At 58.5% G+C, this 19925-nt stretch overlaps 1 protein-coding gene across 4 annotated transcripts in view; it reads left to right on the top strand.

The window, feature by feature from the left end:
* Nucleotides 1-19266, top strand: part of SRC (SRC proto-oncogene, non-receptor tyrosine kinase) — a 56963-nt gene extending 37697 nt beyond the window's left edge. For all 4 annotated transcript variants that reach the window (XM_045194632.3, XM_045194631.3, XM_024559490.4 and 1 more), the window contains 10 exons: nucleotides 1191-1290; nucleotides 8688-8786; nucleotides 8960-9063; nucleotides 10979-11128; nucleotides 12741-12896; nucleotides 14381-14560; nucleotides 15498-15574; nucleotides 16310-16463; nucleotides 16602-16733; nucleotides 17022-19266. In XM_045194632.3, coding sequence (XP_045050567.1) covers nucleotides 1191-1290; nucleotides 8688-8786; nucleotides 8960-9063; nucleotides 10979-11128; nucleotides 12741-12896; nucleotides 14381-14560; nucleotides 15498-15574; nucleotides 16310-16463; nucleotides 16602-16733; nucleotides 17022-17230 — 1361 coding nt within the window. In that variant the 3' untranslated portion in view covers nucleotides 17231-19266. The remainder of the gene's footprint in view (nucleotides 1-1190; nucleotides 1291-8687; nucleotides 8787-8959; nucleotides 9064-10978; nucleotides 11129-12740; nucleotides 12897-14380; nucleotides 14561-15497; nucleotides 15575-16309; nucleotides 16464-16601; nucleotides 16734-17021) is intronic.
* Nucleotides 19267-19925: the final 659 nt, after the last annotated feature.

Below are 19925 nucleotides of genomic sequence, written 5' to 3'. Positions count from 1 at the left end.
CCTGGAGACACACAGACACATGACCCTCACACAAACACTTGTGCCCTCACCCAACACACTCACACGGAGCCACGCACTCATGGCTACACACACAGTCAGCAGCTCATTCAAAGACACCCGTGCAAGACATGTACATGTGCTTAGCTGGAGACTCTGTCGTAGACACACACAGACCTCTCACACAGAGACGCGCTCAGGGGCACATGGGCGTGCACTCCTGGGCACAGACACACGCCCAGTGCAGACGCACGCAAATATAAGCACGTTTGCACATGCAGGCTTGTGATCCTGGATGAAGACACACGTATGGTCCAAAGCCCTTCAAAGACACAGGACGCAGACATGTACGTAGGAAATGCACTCCCGGACACCCACAGACTCATGGGCACGACCCACGCGCACAGTGAGAACACAAAAACGGACACATGGATGATGCCTATGGGCCCCTCAGACAGAGACACATCCCCAAGGGAGACAACAGACCCACAAACACACCCATTTGTTTGTCCAGGAGATATTTGTGGCGCCTCTGCCGTGCTCCAGGGCTCTTCTGGTCCGAGGACACAGGGGTGCATAGAGCAGACAAACCCCTGCGGGGGAGAGAAACCAAGCAAGGTGTGTGAACTGAGTGGGGTGTTAGAAGGTGGAAACAGAGTGGCAGGGAGGGAGTTTGGGCAGATGGGGAGGTGGAGGTTGTAATTAAAATGGGGGACAGAGAGGGCCGCTTTGAGGGGACAGTTGCCTGCTGCTAGGCTCTCCCCAGACACATGGAAGCTCCCAGAGAGAGTAGAGCTGCCTCCTCTGGGGCGGCTTCCGTCACTCACGGGTTCATTCTGGAGTGCCGTCCGTGTGTCAGGCCCTGGGGACGCACAGAGATGCCTGCTGGTGTGGGTGTCCGGTTGTGTGGGAAGACAGATGCGAAACCGACAAGCCACACCCAGAGCCCAGGGGACAGTCAGACATGAACAGCTGCACGTGCCTCCTGCAGTCCTCACTGGGCTGCTCAGGCACATGGGCGCAGGCGGACACGAGCAGAGGCCGCCCCCTCTGACTGTGGCTGTGCCTCTGGGCTGGGCTCTGACAGCCTGTGGGAGACCAACCCCAGTCCCCCAGGGCACAGGATTCTTTTGTGCCCCCCTCTCCCCAGCTGTGGCCTCTGCCATCCTGATATGCCCCCTCCCTCTCTGCAGCTGGAGTGACCACCTTTGTGGCCCTCTATGACTATGAGTCACGGACAGAGACCGACCTGTCCTTCAAGAAAGGGGAGCGGCTGCAGATTGTCAACAACACGTGAGTGCCCCCTTCCCTCTCGTCCCTGGAAACTCCATCCCTTTGGCCTGGTCTTGGGCCAGAGTGGCTTCTGAGCATCCGGGGCCCAGGAGAAGCATAAGGGGCAGCAGACATGGCCAAGCACCCAGGCTGGCTGAGGGCCAGGGGGCTGCCCTGGGGCCTGTGGGAGAGATGATGAGGCAAGTGTGGTACATGGTGCTCCGGGAGGGCCTCTGGGACAGGGACCTGGGCTCAGTAACTGGTCAACAGGGCACAGCAGCCCAGGCCCCAGGCTGCAGAGGGGCATGTGGTCAGGGCAGAACTGGGCCCGGATCCAGGACTACAAAAAGCAGGGCCTGAAACTGGAGGCGATGCCCACAGAGGTGCCCTTGTTAGTGACCTGGGTCTGGAGAGCCTGGAGCAGCCGAGTGAGCCAGAGAGTCCAGCTGTGGGGAGAGGAGCCCACACTGGGAGGGCTGGGGAGCCTGTGTTGGGCCCCCAGTGGGAGAGTGTCAGGATTGGGCATGTGGGTGAGATGGCAGGACCGGGTGTGGAGGGCAGGACTCCCTAGTGGACGTCTGGGTCACCTCCAGGGACTCCATCCTGGGGCACCCTAGAGCCATGCTGGCCTATGGGAACCAGTGCCAGATTCTGGGGCCTCTGCGGATGGGGGAGGGGTGGGTGAGACTCCAGACATGGGGTGTGAGTCCTTCTCCTCCTGTGGCCCCCTCTTCTTTCCTTGCCTAGAGCTCAGTGGGAGCAAGGTGCAGCACCTGTCATGGGGGTGCTGTGTAGTCTTTGGCTCATATGCCCAGGGATGGGGGCAGGTGGAGGGTGTCAGGGTGGGCTGGGGTGGGGTTTGCTCACACAGGAATGCTGACAGGGCGGGGCGGAGCCTGCACCTGCTGCATTGCTGCCTTTGGCAGCGCTTGCTGTCCCCCTTCCCCCAACCCCTGCAGCCTGGGGATCCCTCCCCCCATTCCTGCCCGCGCTTGCTTCCTCCAGCCCTCTCTCAGCATCTCCCTCTCTCTGCTTCTCTCTCGCTGGCCCTTAGGAGGAAGGTGGATGTCAGGTGTGTACATACTTTATGGGAGGGCTGGGTGGGGCACTTCGCTGGTGGGGGTGGGGCTGCTATGCATGTGGCCGTGTCCCTGCCTGTGGTCTCTGGCTCCCTTGGCTGCCCGCTTCCAGCTCTCCAGCTTATGTCCTCACCCCCCCAACCCAGCCAGTTTAACTGGGTCCTGACCTTATTACCCCCAGGCTGAGAATGGGGAAGGTCCTCCCATCACTCCTGTCGCTTCCCCATCACCCCTTCTCCTGGTCACCCTTCTAACTCACCTGCCCTTCATTCTGACCCGTCAGCCCACGTTGAGTGCCAGCTGCATGCACGGCCCAGTGCTGGGCCTGGTGGGTCTGGGTGGAGAAGGCCTGGTCCATGCCTTTCTGGAGCCAGAGTGCGGCCAGGAGCCAGGCCCAGCCCAGGCCAAGTGGCAGGCAGAGAAGGGGCCAGGGTCAGCCCAGGCATTTGAGCCTCTGCTGTGTGCCCCCTCTGGTGGTGACCACAGGGACTGGGAGGTTCAAGCAGGCCTTGGAAGAACAGTGAAGTCACATGGCACGTGGAGGCGGTGGAAGGCTATCCCTCCCAGAGGGTGCCGTGCTAGAGGGGGCTGGGTGCCTTTGGGGCTATGTAAGGGCAAGAAGGTCCTAGAGGATAGAGTAGAATGGATCTGTGAGTGTCCTTGAAGGCCTGGCTAAGGAGGCCAGACATCTCCAACCTCTTTGAGTGTATCTCGCTTGTTCGCGCCTCCCTGCCCTTGTGCATGCGGTTCCCTCTGCCTGAAGTGCCCTTTGTCCCATCTCTGCCTGGCACATTCCTGTTCATCCCTCCAGATCCAGCTGGGGACTGCCTTCTCTGGGAGGCCAAAGGGAAGAGAGGTGCCAGGTGCCGTGCCAGGCATCTGTAACCTCTGCCCTCAAATCTACTCAGCGGCAATCCTGCCAGGGCTGTAGTGGTGCGGGGAGGGGATTTCTCCATTTTACAGATGAGGAAACTGAGGCTCTGAGATGTGAAGGCCCTTGCCCAAGGTCACACAGCTACCAAACAGCAAAGCCAGGGCTGGAACTCGGGCAGCAGCTCTCTCCCTGACTTGAGCTGCTCTCCTGGGGGAGGGGTTTTCCCAAAGTCCTGCCCCCTGGCGTGTCCGAGGCCTGGTGTCAGTCCACTTCTTGCGTGGTCTCGGCTGTCCGCGCCTGCCTCCCTCACCCCGGGATGGGAGCACCTTGAGGGCTGCTGTCAGGCCTGCCACAATCTGGGTCCCCGTCACCTGTTGCTCAGCACGCGGGGGTGCCCCGCTGGTGCACAGATGAACAGGATGAGGGACAGTAACGAAATACCACCGTTTACTGTGCTTTGTGTGCGAGCCAGGTTTTGTGCTCAGCACTTTGCGTTGCGTTGTTTTATTTATACTTCACCGCAGTCCTGGGAAGTGGAAACTCGTATTTGCTCCATTTTGCAAATGAGGAAACTGAGGCCCAGAGAGGTGAAATGGCTTGCTCGAGGTCCCACAGTTATTGGTGGCAGAGCTGGGAGGGTTAGGCATGACCCACGGCCCGAGTGGGGGTGGGCTCAGCAGAGGTGCAGAGTAGCCGGGAGGAGGAAAGGCCCCTGCAGGAGAGGGTGCCTCAGGTCGCAGGCTCAGAAGTACTGGGAGGAGTCTCAGCCAGCAGCCATGGGCATCTCAGGCTGGGTCACACGTTGAGCACAGGGGCGGCTTCAGGGAAGGCTCTGGAAACCAATTCTTCCTCTTTCGCCCAGAGACCGAGAGCTGCCCTCACTCCTCTTGTCTGCCCCTTCACTTCCTCTGTCCTGGGGGGTGTTTGGCCAGCCCTGGGGCTGCCAGGAGGGCCGGCAGGGATGGAGTCCCATCCATGGGCAGCCTTGGGTGGCAGTGAGGCACCCTGACTGGAGGGCAGGGGTGAATTGAGAGCCCCTCCTCACACTGCAGTGCTTAGAGGCCCCTTTGCCTGAGAGTCAGGTGGTGGCAGAGTGCGGGGTCGGCCTTAGAGGAAGAGGAGAGACAAAGGGACGGGGTGCCAATTGGAAGTTGGGCCACCCGAATGGGAGGTGTTCAGGTCTCATACCCCACCCACATGCCCTTCCATCGGTATTGCTTTGAGCTCATTATTGTGTAACCCCTGAGCCCCCTGCCCTAACCCTGCACCACCCCGGTGAGGGAGGGACTGCCTGAGTCCAACCTGTGGGTGGCTGGGATGTTTGGGGCACTGGAGAGCTGAGGGATGAGCCTGTTTGCTGCTGGGGTCTGGCCAGGTCGGGGTCTTCCCAGCAGGCCAGGAGCCCCGCCCCGGATCTTCCTGCTTCACTGAGTCCTGGCATGCTGGGGGTCTGCTGCCCGGGGCCTGAGAAAGCCCTCTGGGCCCAAGGTCTGACTGTCTCAAGCCTGGGCCCTGGTGTCTGAGTCTCCAGGGGCCTTCTGGGTCTGACTCCGGGTTGTTCCCTGAACTGCCCCTTCCTCCCACCCAGATTCTAGCAGCTTCTTTGCAGGAGCTCTCCAGCAGGCATTAACCTCTGCCACCTTGCCCTGGGTGCTCCCCACCATGGGGCAAGGGATACCTTCCTGCCTTCCTTACTCGACCTGCCCTGGCTTCACCCTGCCCTCTCCCATTGGCCACAGGCCACGCACCCAGGCCTCAGGGCTCGGAAACCTGCCCGCGTGGGCCGTGCTGAGCTGCCCAAGCCTGCCTGCCACCCCCAACGTGCTTCTTGGACCGGTATATAAGCACCCAAACAGGTGTAACTTCCCAGGTTCCAAAGCTGCTACAACCCTGATCCGCATACTGCCTGGTCGGTTCTAAGGTTAGGGTCCAAAAAGGGGGTCCTGAAGCTCAGACAGGCAGGTCAGTAGCTGGAGGTCACACAGCTTGGGAATAGCAGTTGGAATGTAACGTCATAGCTCAGGGACATCTGGTCCAGGGCTTTCTCCTCGGGCCACAGGTGGGAAGGTGAGGGGTCAGGCAGGGAATGTCTTGCTCTTTTCCTTCACCCTTTTCCTTCCCCATCTGGTGAGGACGAGGCCCAGGGCAGGTGCCTAGATTAACCTGCTGTCACTTCCAAGGCTGACTTGGGTTGGTGTCCCTTGGCTGCCAGCTGTGACAGGTTTGAGTCTCCCAGACCATATAGTTTTGGAAAGATGGTGCTTGATAGCTCCATCTCACAGGTGGGTAAACTGAGGCTCAGATGATAATCGTAATAATTAGCGGACTCAAAGCTAAAGCTGGCTTGATACTGACTGATTCACATTGCTGCGAGGGAGATTCTGTGAAAAAGGAAATAAAAAGTATAATTTCCTTTTTATAGATGAGGAAACTGAGACACAGAGAGGGTAGGGTACTTGCCCAAGATCACACAGCAGATCCTTATTGGAGATGGACTGAGCTGCTTTGGTTTAAAAAAAAAATTTTTTTTTGGAGAGTGAGGAGAGGGGCACCATTGAGAAACAGATTCGATTGTTTTTCTTTTTTAGCCAAATCAAGATATTACACATTGAGTTCCTACTGTGTGCTAGGTTCATAGACATTGAGCACCTTTTGTGTGCCGGGCTTTGTGTTGGTATTTTACATCCTCGGAGGGAGGCATGGGTATCCCCATCCTACAGATGAGGAAACCGAGACAGGGCCAAGGTCACACAGCCTGCACTTGGTGAGCTGGCAGGGTGCTGGGGTGGCTGACTCGGGCTCTCAAGCTCTCAGACACCTCTCAGGCTGCGCCAGGCCGAAGCTTGACGTGGAGTCCTTTAGTGAGACTGCAGTGCTCCACCCTCCCCGCCCTTGTGAACTGAAACTCCCAGACTGGGCTGGGAGCCCACACTCACATATGGCTGACATTGGGGAGCTAGCGGCTCTGCTGGCCCAACTCTGGGTAATGTCTGTGGAACTGAACCCCCATGGCTTCTGGGGGCCCTGCTTGGCTGGCCTCTGGGTGCAGGCTCTGCAGGTTTTCCACCCTGAGCTGGTGGCCGGGGACTCCCTAGCGGCTGGTCAGCTTGCAGACTCTGGCTTGGTCAAGCTGCCTCCTTTTGTAGCCTCTGACCCAGCTCTCAGCCCAGACCGCTGCCCCCAGCCCCGCTGCCTCCGCCTCCGTCTGCCCCTGAGGGCCTGGGGAGGTTGCGGGGGTCCTGGAGGCCTGCTGCATCTGGCAGCGGCCACTCAGGGGCCCTGGTTCTCACTCTTGCTGTGCCATCGATTTGCTGTACGGCTGTGGGAAAATCACTGTCCCTTCTGTGCCTTATTCCTCCCATTGGTGAAATGAAGGCTTTAGACTGGAAGATCTCAGTTGTTCCCTTGCTTTGTAGCTTTGGGCAAGTCTCAGCCCCTCTCATGCCTTAGTTGCCCCAGCTCTACTAAGAAAGTGCTGAGTTACTCCAGCCTGGGTGCTGTGTGTCCTTGGGCTGGTCCCTCAACATCTCTGAGCCACGGTTTTCTAATCGGGAGGCTGAAGCCTGCTTTCTTCCTTCTCAGGGTGGCCTTGAGAGTCAAATGGGACAGACGAGTGGGGACACCCCTGGGTGGATGTACAACAGGAGGTGGGTGGAGGTCCTGAACAAGTGAGGGCTCTATTCCTTGAGGTGGGCCCTGCCCCCTCACTCTCTCTTGCAGAAACTGCTGCATGAACTGTGTCCCTGCCCAAAGGTGCGTCAGCGACGGCACAGCAGACTCAGCCACCCAGCCCCCATCACACTGCCTTCGCCTCAGTCCATCCAGAAGGACCTTAACCCCTCTGGCTCAGCCTCGCTCCCCTACCCCACCTCCACAGCTATGCCCCAGTCTGGGTGCTCCCCTATACTCTCCCAGGCCCTTGGAGAGCTCCACTAGCCCCATATTCTCCTGGTTTCAACTTCATCTTCAAAATGGGCTGAAGGGTGTGGGTCAGGGGAAACTCAGAAGAGCCAGGAGCCAGGGTTATAGGTTCAAGTCCAGGCTGTGTGGCTGTTGGCAAGTGCCTTTCCCTCTCTGGGCCCGGCGATGGGGAGGGGAGCACATCTTGCTTGCCGTGTGTCTCCTCAGGGTCGTGGTGAGGTCCAAAGGCATCCTTGGATTGGGAAGCTCAGCAAGCTCTCAGCCCTTCTTATCTGGCAGCCAGGAGCCTGGGCCTGGCTGTGTGACCTTGAGCAGAGATGCCTTAGCTTCTCTGGCCTCAGTTTTCCCATCTACACCGGAGGAATGGGTGGAGCTGGACACCATTTCCCAGGCAGCCCTTCCCATGGCCCCCACGTTCCTCATGGACCCTCCCCCTATTCCCTTTGGTTGCTTTGGTTGTGAAGCCTCTGTGGCTGCCCCCTTGTCCCCTGTCCCCAGCACCGCCTGGCTGGCTGCCCTGCTCTGCCCCTTGCTCTTTCTGCCTCTCCCGCTCACCACCCCCATCTCTGCCTCTTCTTTCCTGTTGGGCTCTCGCTTTCTCCTCTCTCCTCTGTGTCTCTGGACCCCCGCTCCAGCCAGACCTGGTTCACATTCAGATGGCTGCAAAGGTACTTCACCCCCTCCCCGCTCCCACCCAGGCCCGGGGAACCCGATGGCATGGGGAGCACCTCCTGCCCTGCCCCCTCATCTCCTCTTCTGCCTGGTGGGGCAATTAGTGTAAAAGCACCCTGGGCATTGGGGCTCTGCCACCTTAGCCACCCTCCCACATGACACGCTGTGTGATTTTGGGCAAGTCCCAACCCCCTCTGGCCTCAGTTTCCCCTGTAGATGGGCAAGCTGCAAGTGGAGGCCTGTAGTGTTCAGCCAAGGAGCCGTTTAGGTGTGGCCTGTGATTTGTGACAGAGGCAAGCACTGCTCTAGTTTGCAGGGTTGGCACGTAGAGTGTCACCAAGCCCCAAAAGGGCTACCCCTGCCTCCACCCAGGTCTCACCAGCTCCGAGGATCGGGCTTCCGAATCTCAGGGCTTGGGGAAGTTCGAAAGTCTGATTTGACATCTATCTCAGGCAGGAACCTTCTCTCCTGTTGAAACTTGCTTGCTGCTCAGAGGCAAGGAGCCCCCTACCTCACTCCCACGGCAGCTCTTGGCGTCTTCAGAGGGCTTGGTCGCTCTGAAGGGAAGCAAGATGACTTCCCGTCCCAGGACTCTGTCCCTGTGAATTCAGGCCTCGGGCCCACCCATGTCAGTCCTGCCACAGTCCTGGACAAAGGCCGTCTGAGTCAGCTTTGGCCTGCAGGCATCTGGGCCAGGGAGAGGAAGAGTTCCAGGCTGGCGTGGCCTGGTAGGCTGTCAGTGGCCCCATCCCACGGCTCCCTGTGCTCCACTTGGCCTCCAGGGCTCCCAGCACAGCACCCCTGAGGATTGCGGGCACCGGGGCCCACCGCTGATGACCCCCTTCTCCTTTGTTCCCTCCTCCCCCACTCAGAGAGGGAGACTGGTGGCTGGCCCACTCGCTCAGCACGGGACAGACGGGCTACATCCCCAGCAACTACGTGGCACCCTCCGACTCCATCCAGGCTGAGGAGTGAGTATGGATTCTGGCTTCCTGCTTGCTCGCTGTCGCTGCCAGTTCAGAGCTTGTCTCCGGGGCTGGGGTGGGAGGTGGCTGCCTAGGCCCTCGGCAGCATCCCAGGCAGAGGCACTGTGTGTGGGCAGGAACCTGGGCCACCAATACCAGCCTCCTCCCTCCCGCCCCAGGTGGTACTTTGGCAAAATCACGAGACGGGAGTCAGAACGATTACTGCTCAATGCAGAGAACCCGAGGGGGACCTTCCTGGTGCGAGAAAGTGAGACCACGAAAGGTACGAGCACTCCCGCAGGTCAACGGGACCATCTTTCTGTGGGTTGTTTGAGCTGGGTGCGGCAGAATGAATAGGAGTTCGGTGTATGGAGTGAGGTGGTAAGAACCCTCCAGGCAGAGAAAACGGCGGGGTCAAGGGCAGAGAGGTGCATCTGAGGAACACTGAGTTATCTTGAGTGGCCAGAGGTGCAGTAAAAGAGGACATTTAGCCTCTCTGGCCTCACTTTGCTCAGATGAGGGGTGGGCACAGGTTGTCAGGAGGACTGAGGGCCACACAGCAAAAGGCTTGTTCCCAGGGTGGGTGCTGATCCAATGGGCCTCTCTTCTCCCCCTTCTTCAGGGGCCTCTGGGGCTGGACTGGGTCCTGAGACTTGGCTTTGGCCTTTCTCCAACAGCCCTAGCCCCTGTTCTTTGTCCCTTCCCCCGGCAAGAGAATGTGTATGTATCACCCGTACCACTGCTTTCGCTCCAGCCCCTCTGCAAGTGGGTTGCAGGCGCCCCATCACCATGGCAACGAAGCTGGGCCACTTCCTGTGGGCCTGGGGCTCAGCGGGAGATGGGAAAGCAGATCATGCATGTCACGCATGTGCATTTATGAGCGGCCATGTGGTTGTGCACGCCATGTGTGGGTCCGGGCCTGTGTGCACATGTGGGGGTGGACCTGCCTGTGTGTTGCTGCGTGGGAGTGAATTGTGGGTGTGTCCTCATGCCTGGGGGCCTGGGAAGTATGTACCTTCAGTGTGGCACGTTCAGTGCAACCACCGGGCACAGGCATGCCTGCATGCGTGCACGAACAGTCAGGGGTTGGCTTCAGGCTCAGGCCTGTGGCTGCTATGTGCGCAGGGCCTGCAGCAAGTCATGGTTTCTCCTGGCAGCTTTAGGGGCCTGGGTGCTGGTTCCAGTCCCAGCTCCGTGCCTGACTGCCGGGTGACCTGATGCCTAGCTGCTTTCCCTCTCTGGGCCTCTTTTTCCCTTCTTTGCACAGGTTTTTAACCCCTACCTGAGGACTGTCCAGAGGGTCTCTGGGCCACGGGGATGGGGCTTCTGGCATGCCACCTGTACGCTGCCTCCCAAGAAGGGCTTTCTCTGTCCCCTGGAGCTTCTGCCCCCACTGCCCTGCCTCTGGGGCTCAGTGTTGTTCCCTGGCGCAGCCGTCTCTAGGACTCGGGTTAACAGAGGCTCCTAGCCAGGCCTTCTGGGCAGGAGGGAGCTTTTCTAGCCCCAAACTTTTCCAGGCTCAAGGAAAGCAGGGAAGTGGCCATTATGGCTGGCCCAGCTGAGCATTAGTGCCTACAGGTCACACCCAGCACCTGGGCTCCTACCCATGTCTGGCCCAGTCTCAGCCAACCCCCGCCCCCCACTCCTGCCTGGGCCGGGAGCCTTCAGGAAGAGGCGAGGCACAGACAGTGCTCCCGAGAGCAGACCCAGAGAGGGGAAGCAGTTAGTCCAGAAACACACAGTCACTTGGGGCCATTTCTACATTTCCAGCAAACATTCATTGAACACCTACTGTGTGCTAGGCCCTCTTAAGTATAGTATTATTGAATCTTCCCAGCAGCCCTGGGAGTAGCCCCATTGTGCAAAGGAGAAAACTGAAGCCCAGAGAGGGCAAGTGACTTGTTCAGGTCACACAGTAGGGACGCTCACTTAGGCTTCCTAAGTCTTCCCAGGGCCAAGGATGCATGGCGAAGCTTTCCAGCCAGGCGCCCCTTTGCTGACTGGGCCCTGTCTCAGTGGCTGCCCCAGAGCCGGGTGCTCAGAGATAGGTTGGACCACACCTGGCACTGCCCTGGGCCAGGGGCTGTGGACCTGGCTTCCCTCCCCCTTCCTGTGTCTGACAGAACTGCGCTTAGTGCTGTGGCCTGTGGGGGCGACTGGCAGGGTGCTCACGGCTCCTCTCTGGCCCTTCCCTGCAGGTGCCTACTGCCTCTCAGTGTCCGACTTCGACAACGCCAAGGGCCTCAATGTGAAGCACTACAAGATCCGCAAGCTGGACAGCGGCGGCTTCTACATCACCTCTCGCACGCAGTTCAACAGTCTGCAGCAGCTCGTAGCCTACTACTCCAGTGAGCGCCCCTCCGACCCGGCCTCCGGGGCCGGGCAGGCAGCTGGGCCTGGGGAGCGCTGGCCGCCTGGCCCGGGGCTAGGCCCTCTGAGGGCACTGGCCGGGGGTATCTCAGCCTTGGCTGCACACCCTGAGGAGGGGGCTTTGGGGCCGAAAAGGGCAGGGGCTTCAGTTATGCCGAGGCTGTGTGGCTTCTGCCCTCCCCCGCCTTCTATTCCCTGCCCCTTCTTCCTTTCCCCTTCTTCGCCCATTCCTCTTTCCTCCCCCCTCCCCCATCTTTTCCTTCTTTCCTCCCTGCGCTCTCTGCCTTGTTTCCCCTCAACCCTCTCCCTCCACTCCCCCTCTTCCTTTTTCTCCTCCTCTGCAGCTGTCTGGTGAGGAGGGGGCTGCGGGGAGGAGTGAGCAGAGAAGGGAGGGGCACAGGCTGGTGTCATTTGTCTCTGTAGTCCTAGTTCTGGTCTGAACTGGTTACTGGGAGTGGAGGAGGGGGCGGCCAGATTGCCGCAGAGAGAGAGAGAGAGAGAGAGAGAGAGAGAGAGAGAGAGAGAGAGAGAGAGAGGGAGAGAAAGAGAGAGAGGGAGAGGGAGAGCATGAGAAGCAGAGGGAGCGAGGGCTGGTGTGCTCACCCGTGCAGCCCCTGTGCTACTGTGTGGCTGTTCGTCTGCGTGCTGAGGACTGCCCAGGCAGACTGAGTCGTCTCGGGCCTGTGTGAACCCTTGTGGCGGGTCTCTGTGGGTGTCTGTGTGGTTGTGGTGTGTGGCTCTGGCCTCTGTGTGCAGATGTGGCCTATTCTGAGTGTGCTGCTTCCCACCCCACACATCCTCCTCTGTCAACCGCGCCTCCCAACTCCCTCTGGGATCTGCCACTTCTCTGTCCCCTCGGCCACCACTACCATTCATTCTGAACCCTGTTTCCCCAGATCAAAACCCTCCGGGGGCTATCTTGGAATCTCAGGATAAGAACCCCCGTGTGGTCTCTGAGGCCTTGGGTAGTCTAAACCAGAGGCCGCTCTTCCCCCATTCACTTCCCTGTAGCCCCCCAGCCTCCTTCCAGCTCCTCCCACCCAGCAGCTGTTCCTCCCTAAGGGCCTTTACACAGGCACGAGGCCCTGTGTCTTATAGTTGGAGTGCTGCTCCCTTGTTCACCACTCACCCTCCTGCAGATTCAAGCCCAAGTACCACTTCCTCTGGGAAGGCTTCCAGGACTCCATCCAGCCCCACCCGCTGTTGCATACCCAGCCCTCCTCTGGCACACATGTGGTTTTGGGAGTTGATTACAGGAAGCTGGGCTCCCCCTGGACCATGAGCTCCCAGAAGCCAAGGTTCCACTGGACTTGTCCCCCACTGGGTCCCTGGCACCCACCTAGCTGGCCACCTCTTAAAGTCTGACGAATGAACGGGTGAATGAGTTGGTGAGCAGGTGCACGAGGCAGCATGAACCTGTGCGAGGTGAGGGGCACACACACAGGTGTGGGTGCTTGGCCTCAAAGGCATCCTGTGTGTCCCCAAAGCCTGTGTGCATGCAACGTGTAGGTCTGTGCATGCACTCCGTGGGACAGGGGGCCCCAGGGCGGATGCCAGGCCCGAACCCCACTTCCTTGTCTCCATCTTCAGAACATGCTGATGGCCTGTGCCACCGACTCACCACTGTGTGCCCCACATCCAAGCCACAGACTCAGGGCCTGGCCAAGGACGCCTGGGAGATCCCCCGGGAGTCACTGCGGCTGGAGGTCAAGCTGGGCCAGGGCTGCTTTGGAGAGGTGTGGATGGGTAAGTCCCTGCTCCTACCCCTCAGAGCAGAACCAGGCAGGTGTTCATCCCATCTGGCAGCTCCAGGCCCCCTCCACCCTCCTCCCCTTTTCCTCCCAGAGCCTACTGTACCTCTGTTAAACAGTGGGCCCTCTTTTAAATATGGAGCTCCCCCAGTGGTGGCTGGCACAGATGGGGTGTAACCCCCCATGCCTCGGCGGAGGAGCTGGGCATCGCATCTCTCCAGTGACCTGCCTGGTGGTCTGGCCCAGCTCACTCTGAGCCTTGGTCTTCCCAACTGTAAAGTGGGGCCAGGGGTAATAGGACCCACCGTGGGTCTGTGTGAGAACACTGGCCCAGCGTGCACCCGCACGTTAGCTCGTGGCCCTGGGGAGAGAAGCCTCATTCCGTGGAGGGAGTCCTGGCAAGGGCAGGCCTGGCATGTTCTGGGCCTCTTAACAAGTCCTGTGTAACCCTGGAGAAACTGCAGGACCCTTCTTAAAAACAAACACCGTGCCGCCCTGACAAAACTCAGGCCCCCGTCCGCTGGTCTCTGCTGACACAGGAATTGTGGGGGGTGGGGTGAGGCAGGCGTGTCAGTGGTAAGCTTGTGGCTCCAGGAGAGGGATCACAGTGTCCTGTCTTTGAGGTGTTCATCTGAGCTGTGGTAGTCCCTTGGCACTGCTGTCTCCGCTTTTCTCCCTTCAGAGGAAGAGGCGATGGAGGAGAGCAGGGAGGGTTCTGGGTGGAAGGCACTGCAGGGACGAAGGCCTGAAGGCTGGAGTTCAGGCCACATGGGGAAAAGAGGCGTGTTGGCTCTGAGCTGGGGAGAGGGGAGAGGGATGAGAAGCCAGCCCTAGGCACACAGGCAAAGAGAGGACGTGAGCACGCCCTGCAGAAGTCCACGCACCAGCTGTTCTGTGGCTGCGAGACTCACACGCAGCTTGGGTGTGCGCTCATCGGTGGGGGAGGTTCTTCTTCTTCCCTGCTGCTCCAGGTAGCCTTGGGAAGTGCCAGGTACATATCCCCAGCTGGGCTGTGCTCGGAGGGCTTGAGCTCCAACCCTCAGATGGAGGCCCAGAGCCTGGGAGGAATGGGCGCCAGGCCACTCACCAGAGACACCTCAGCCCCGGTCCATTCATTTGCTAGCACCTGAGGCACCCTCTTTGGGCTGCTGGGAAGGAACGGGATCACGCAGGAAAGAGCAGTTGAGTTGGCACCTTGCTCTCCCACCCCAGGGAATATGCTGCTTTTTGAAACATTCCTAATAGTTGTAGCCCCGACAGCAGCTACTCCCTCCTGAGCACGTGCCAGAGGCTCCTTTAATCCTCGTGGTAGTTCCGGGAGCAGCGTCCTGTCCTTGTGCCCATTTTACAGGTGGGAACTCTGAGGCTCAGAATGGCCGGGGGGCCAGAGCTGAAATCGGTCCCCGGGCAGATCCTGGGTCCCTGTGGGATGGGAATGGGGGGCCTCCACTGAGGCAGCCTGCACCCCTCCCCCCACAGGGACCTGGAATGGCACCACCAGAGTGGCCATCAAAACCCTGAAGCCAGGCACGATGTCTCCAGAGGCCTTCCTGCAGGAGGCCCAGGTCATGAAGAAACTGAGGCATGAGAAGCTGGTGCAGCTGTACGCGGTGGTGTCTGAGGAGCCCATCTACATCGTCACGGAGTACATGAGCAAGGGTGGGTGAGGCCTGGTCACCGGCACCGGGATGCGGGCCGCCCCTGGCTGGGCTGCCTCTGAATCAGGGTGCTCACCACAGAGCGAGGGTGGGGGGAGTGCTTTCCTGCCACCCCCCAGACCTAGAGTGAGCCTCTTTAAAGGTGGAATGGACTAGAGCCAACTTCTCATGTTGATGGAAAGTTAAAACAAAGGTTGTCTTTCTCGTTTTATTTTTAACGATTTTCTACAGTGCATCTTGTCTCCCCTAGTTTGCTGTTTTCCTAAAGCCATTTGCCATTTTGGGGCAGAAAGAGAACTCCCTCTGATCATCTGAGCCGCGCCACATCAAGTCTCTGGCTCGACCTTGACTTAATTTTAAAGTTAATGAATTATCTTTTAAGATTCTACTTTTTGGAGGCATAATTTATATATTATGAAACACATGCATTTTAAGTGTCCAGTGCAATGCATTTGAACAGGTGGACTCTCTGTGTTCCTTACCACCATCGGGGCATAGAAGGTCTCCCTTGCTCCGGACAGGTCCCTGCTCCCCTTTGCAGGTGGTACCTTCCATCTCCAAATCTAGGCAACACTGACATGCTTTCGGTCACCCTAGATTTCTTTATTCCAGAACTTCATTTATACAAACTTTTACATCCAAGGCTCTTCCCTGTTGTATGTGATCAGTAGTTTGTTCCTTTTTCATTGCTGAGTAGTATTCCACTGATGGAGGGACCATAGTTTCTGTTCCCCGGGAGGTGGACATTCCATGGTTTCTCATTCTGCCTGCCTTTGAGTGACGAATGTCGAGTGAGACTTTTTTCGGAGATGGGTTCGCATAAACTGCAGTGCCGGTTAAAGTGAGGCCAGCCCGCCCAGTTGGACGGGACCTGGGAATCGCTGCTTCCTGGCTCAGGGAGACAGGGCAGGTACTAGAGCTGCCTTCTCTCTGCCCAGGGAGTTTGCTGGACTTTCTCAAGGGGGAGACGGGCAAGTACCTGAGGCTGCCTCAACTGGTGGACATGGCTGCTCAGGTGAGTCAGCCCCTCTTATACCCTTGGCTTCGAGCACTGAGACCCACATGGCTCAGCCAGCTCTGGCCTCTTGAGTGCCCCCTCCTGGAAGCTTGCTTAGGTGCCTTCACGCTCACTGATCTTGCCTCATGTATCACTGGGACCACTTATAGTGCTACACGCAGTGGTTCTGGGTGGAGGAAAGAGCCCTTACCTGGGTGGCAGGATTTGCGGACTTACTATGAGACTTCAGTCCTCAGTTTTCTCCTCTGTGAAGGTCATTTATTCACTCAACAAACATGTATTAGTATGTTTTTGCCCAACAACCCTTTTTTTCACTTAATTCTTATCACAATCAGGGGAGGTAGGGATGGCTATTATTCCATTTGACAGATGATAAAATAGAGGCTCAGAATGGGCACCTGGGATGGCAGGCATGACTTGGCACACATCTATGTCTCTGGGGCATCTGGGGCCCCTTTTCCTCGTCACTCCACTTCTCTGACTGCATCTCGTCTTGTACCCCTTCTTTTCCCTTTGCCCTTTGTCCTGTGTTCCCTCCTGCTGAGCACTGATCCTTCCTTTTTGTGCCAATTCCATTGATTGTAACCTGACTTCATTGCCTGAAGAACTGGGAAGGGCAGGGTGTTTGGTTGGCTCTCTGTCGTGGGGATGACTCGAGCCCTGGGCACGTGCCCTGGGACTTGGGAAGGGTGTGGGGTGGCCCTGAGGCAGGCTCCTGGGTTTTGCCCGCAGATCGCTTCAGGCATGGCATACGTGGAGCGCATGAACTACGTCCACCGGGACCTGCGTGCTGCCAACATCCTGGTGGGAGAGAACCTCGTGTGCAAAGTGGCTGACTTCGGCCTGGCTCGGCTCATCGAGGACAACGAGTACACAGCCCGGCAAGGTGGGCAGTCTCTGGGCGGGCACCGTCTGCCTGGGGAAGTCCTGCCCCTTCTCTGAGCCTCAGTTTCCTTATCTGTCAAGTGGGGATGGGAATGGTGCTTATCTGTCAGGCACCTACTAACCTTTCTTGCTTCTGCAGGTGCCAAATTCCCCATTAAGTGGACAGCTCCAGAAGCTGCCCTGTACGGCCGGTTCACCATCAAGTCAGACGTGTGGTCCTTTGGGATCCTGCTGACGGAGCTCACGACAAAGGGACGGGTGCCCTACCCTGGTAAGCGGCTTTGTCACAGCCCATCTTTGGTCCCCGAACCCCTCCGCTCTGGTGACCTTAGACAAGCCAGGCCCCCTCCCAGGCCTCAGTTTCCCCATCTGAATAACAAAGAAGTTGAACATCTGATCCTAGGCTCTCTCTGGTCAGGGTTTCCAGCCTTGGGAAGGGGCGTACCCACCATTACCCCACCCTGTCCTGGCAGGAAGCCCTCTCTGTTGTCCCCATCAACTTCCCCTTGCCTGCTTTCGCCCCAAGAGCCAGCCGGCTCACTCCTCCCTCTGCCCACAGGGATGGTAAACCGTGAGGTGCTGGACCAGGTGGAGCGGGGCTACCGGATGCCCTGCCCCCCGGAGTGTCCCGAGTCCCTGCACGACCTCATGTGCCAGTGCTGGCGGAAGGAGCCGGAGGAGCGACCCACCTTCGAATACCTGCAGGCCTTCCTGGAGGACTATTTCACATCCACGGAGCCCCAGTACCAGCCTGGAGAGAACCTATAGGGAGCAGGCTACAGGGCTAGACTGGCTTCTTGGCTTGGATCTGGGGCTGGCTGGCCCCCGGTATGGGGCGCTGCTTCCCTCTGCCTGTCTGCTGTTGATCCTCTCCATGGGGCTGAGTCGCCAGTGGTGAGGCCTCTCCCTCTTTTGTGACATGGAAGGGCTTGGGGCCTGGGGCAGCCCTGAGGGCGGAGACCAAGCCTGGCACAGGTACCGTGTCCTGGCTCCTGCTCCAGCCACATGCCTCCTCCTTGGACCCCTCCCGGAGCTCTGCGCGTCGCCGCAGAAGGACCCGGGAAGAAGGGCTGGGACTGAGGGCTCCCTTTTCCCAGCCTCCGCCTACTCTACGCATTGGCTCCTTCCCACTTCCGTGCCACCCTGGTCTGTCTCCAGAGCTGGCTGAAGAGCCTTTCCAAAGAAAAGTGATAGGCCCTTGGCCGCCAGCCTGCCCAATACCCTGCCCCTTGCTGTCCATTTCTGAATCACCTGGTGGCTGAGGCCACTAAGTCCAGACCCCTCTGCCGTGGCTCCCAGGCAGGGCAGGCCGAGCGAGGCCTAGACTGCTGCGATGGTGGGTGGGCTGGGCACCCCCTCAAACCCTGCCCTTCTTAGATCCAGGGGACCCTTGGGAATGATCAATTCCATGTCCCCTATTTCTCATGGGGAAACTGAGTCTGAAGAAAGGTTGTGACTTTTCCAACGCCACAGAGCAGTTCAGGGTTGAGATGGGATCAGAACCCGGTGCTCCCTCTGTCTTCCTCAGGAACCAACAAAACTGTCTTCAGCAGCATCGTGGACAGACTGTGGCTGCCCAAGGGACAAGGGGCCAGAGGGTAGGTTAGAGACAGCAGAGAGTCCTGCTGCCACTTCCTGTGCAGTGGGGCTGTTTTGGGGGGAGAGAGTGGAGGTAGAGGTGGGGCTGAGCTAGGAATGAGGGCTGAAGCTACAGGTATAGAGAGGCAGACTTCAATCAGAATGTGGGTGGATTTTGACCTTCAGGTCTAGCCAGCCATGAAAGGGAGTGAGCCCCCAGGCTCTGGAGGCAATCAAGCAGAAATAGAAGATCTAAGTGGTTGGGAAGCTCTGGCCCTGGCCATAGGAGGGAACCCCAGGTCATCTGCCCAGTTTGTCCTGTGTCATTTCAATGCCTGGCCCCTGCTCTCCTCCCCAAGTGTCACCCCTTCACCCATGAGCAGGGAAAGGAGTGTATAGGCTGGGGTGAGCGAAGATGACAGTGTCCCTCACCACACACCAGGACTGGCTGTGCGGCCCTGGGTGGACTTCGCTGCTTCTCCTGGCTGCAGTGTCTGCCTCCACAGGTGGCCGTGGCCTCTGTACTTGCTCCACTCCTGTCCAGACCCTGAGCCCAGGGTGCAGGAGACCGTGTTTTGGCCCTAGCTCTGCCATTCAGGGTGTGTGGTGGCTTTTCCCTGGGCCTCAGTGTGCTCCCCTTGAAGGTGGTGGCCGACAGTTGGTGGGCAGCTTGCCAAGGGCCTGTGTGTGTGTGTGTGCACGTGTGTATCCCCCGTGTGTGTCCATATTTAACATGTAAAAATGCCCCTTACTCCGACCCCCCCCCCACATTGAACCCTTCACCCGCAGCCCCCCTCACAGCAATAACATTCCCACTGCCAGGGATTCTTGAGCCGGCTGGGCCTTGCCCGCAGGGAAGGAGGCCAAGCGGTGCCTGCCTGTGGAATTTCAACTTTCCTTTCATACACGTCTGTCCCCGCGATCCTCTCCTGTCTGTCCCAGTGACGTCCGGGCTCATCGGCAATGGCGAGCTCCCATATCCCCTTCCAACTGCCCAAGGCCCTTTGTAGAAGGTGTCCTGATACTGTCCTTTTTTAAAAACAAACAAACAAACAAATAGTGTTTTGTAGATTTCAGATGACTATGCAGAGGCTGGGGGGCCCCAGCTCTGGGCAGGGCCTGGGGGTCCCACATTCCATGGCCCAGGCTTGGGGGGGTGGGGGGAAAGCCAGAATTGGTTGTAAATACTTTGCATATTGTCTGATTAAACACACACAGACCTCAGAGTTCAGCCAGCGGTTTATTGGGCCACTGCTGTGTGCTGGAGAGGGAGGGGTGGGAGGTAAGGGCAGGTTGCTGTCAGAGGGGCCTTCGTGCAGGCAGCGTGGGGGCCTGGCAGGCTTCAGGCCTGGGCGTGACGCGATCGGAGTGGAGACAGCTCCTTCGGAATGTGCCCTTGTGTGCACACCTGGACCTGCGTTTGGCAGAAGCCTTGCTTGTGTGTCTGAGATGCACCAGGTGGAACCCAGGACTCTGCAAGCGTAAGCAGTTCAGAGCTCCTGCTCTGGCTGGATGGTGGCATTTGACAGTCTGGGGGAGGGGTGGGGTCATCTGGGAGAGGAGGCTGTGTGCTTGCCGTCTGTGTGCTTCTCAGGAGCGCTGGGCTGGGTGGGAGGTGAGGCGGGACCAACCAAAGTCCTGGGCGCTCCGGAGAGAAACCCAGGACTCTTCCTTCCTCTCCTCCCTTCTCTCCCACCCCCAATGGACACAACCTGGGAAGGTTGTTTGCAACAGTCTCTACGAAGATGTTTATTTTACATCAGATCACACACCTACCTGTGAGTTACCTCTGGCCGTAATAACACTTTAATCAAAAACAAATTTCAAAATCGGGATATTACTCTGTTCAGCATCGTCCTCACAAGCCTGAGACCCCGTGGGTGCG

This window comes from Desmodus rotundus, chromosome 6 (assembly GCF_022682495.2).
Source record: "Desmodus rotundus isolate HL8 chromosome 6, HLdesRot8A.1, whole genome shotgun sequence".
In the NCBI taxonomy this organism is placed as follows: Eukaryota; Metazoa; Chordata; class Mammalia; order Chiroptera; family Phyllostomidae; genus Desmodus; species Desmodus rotundus.
Note: the sequence above shows the minus strand (reverse complement) of the source record. Positions and strands in the feature narration are given on the sequence as shown.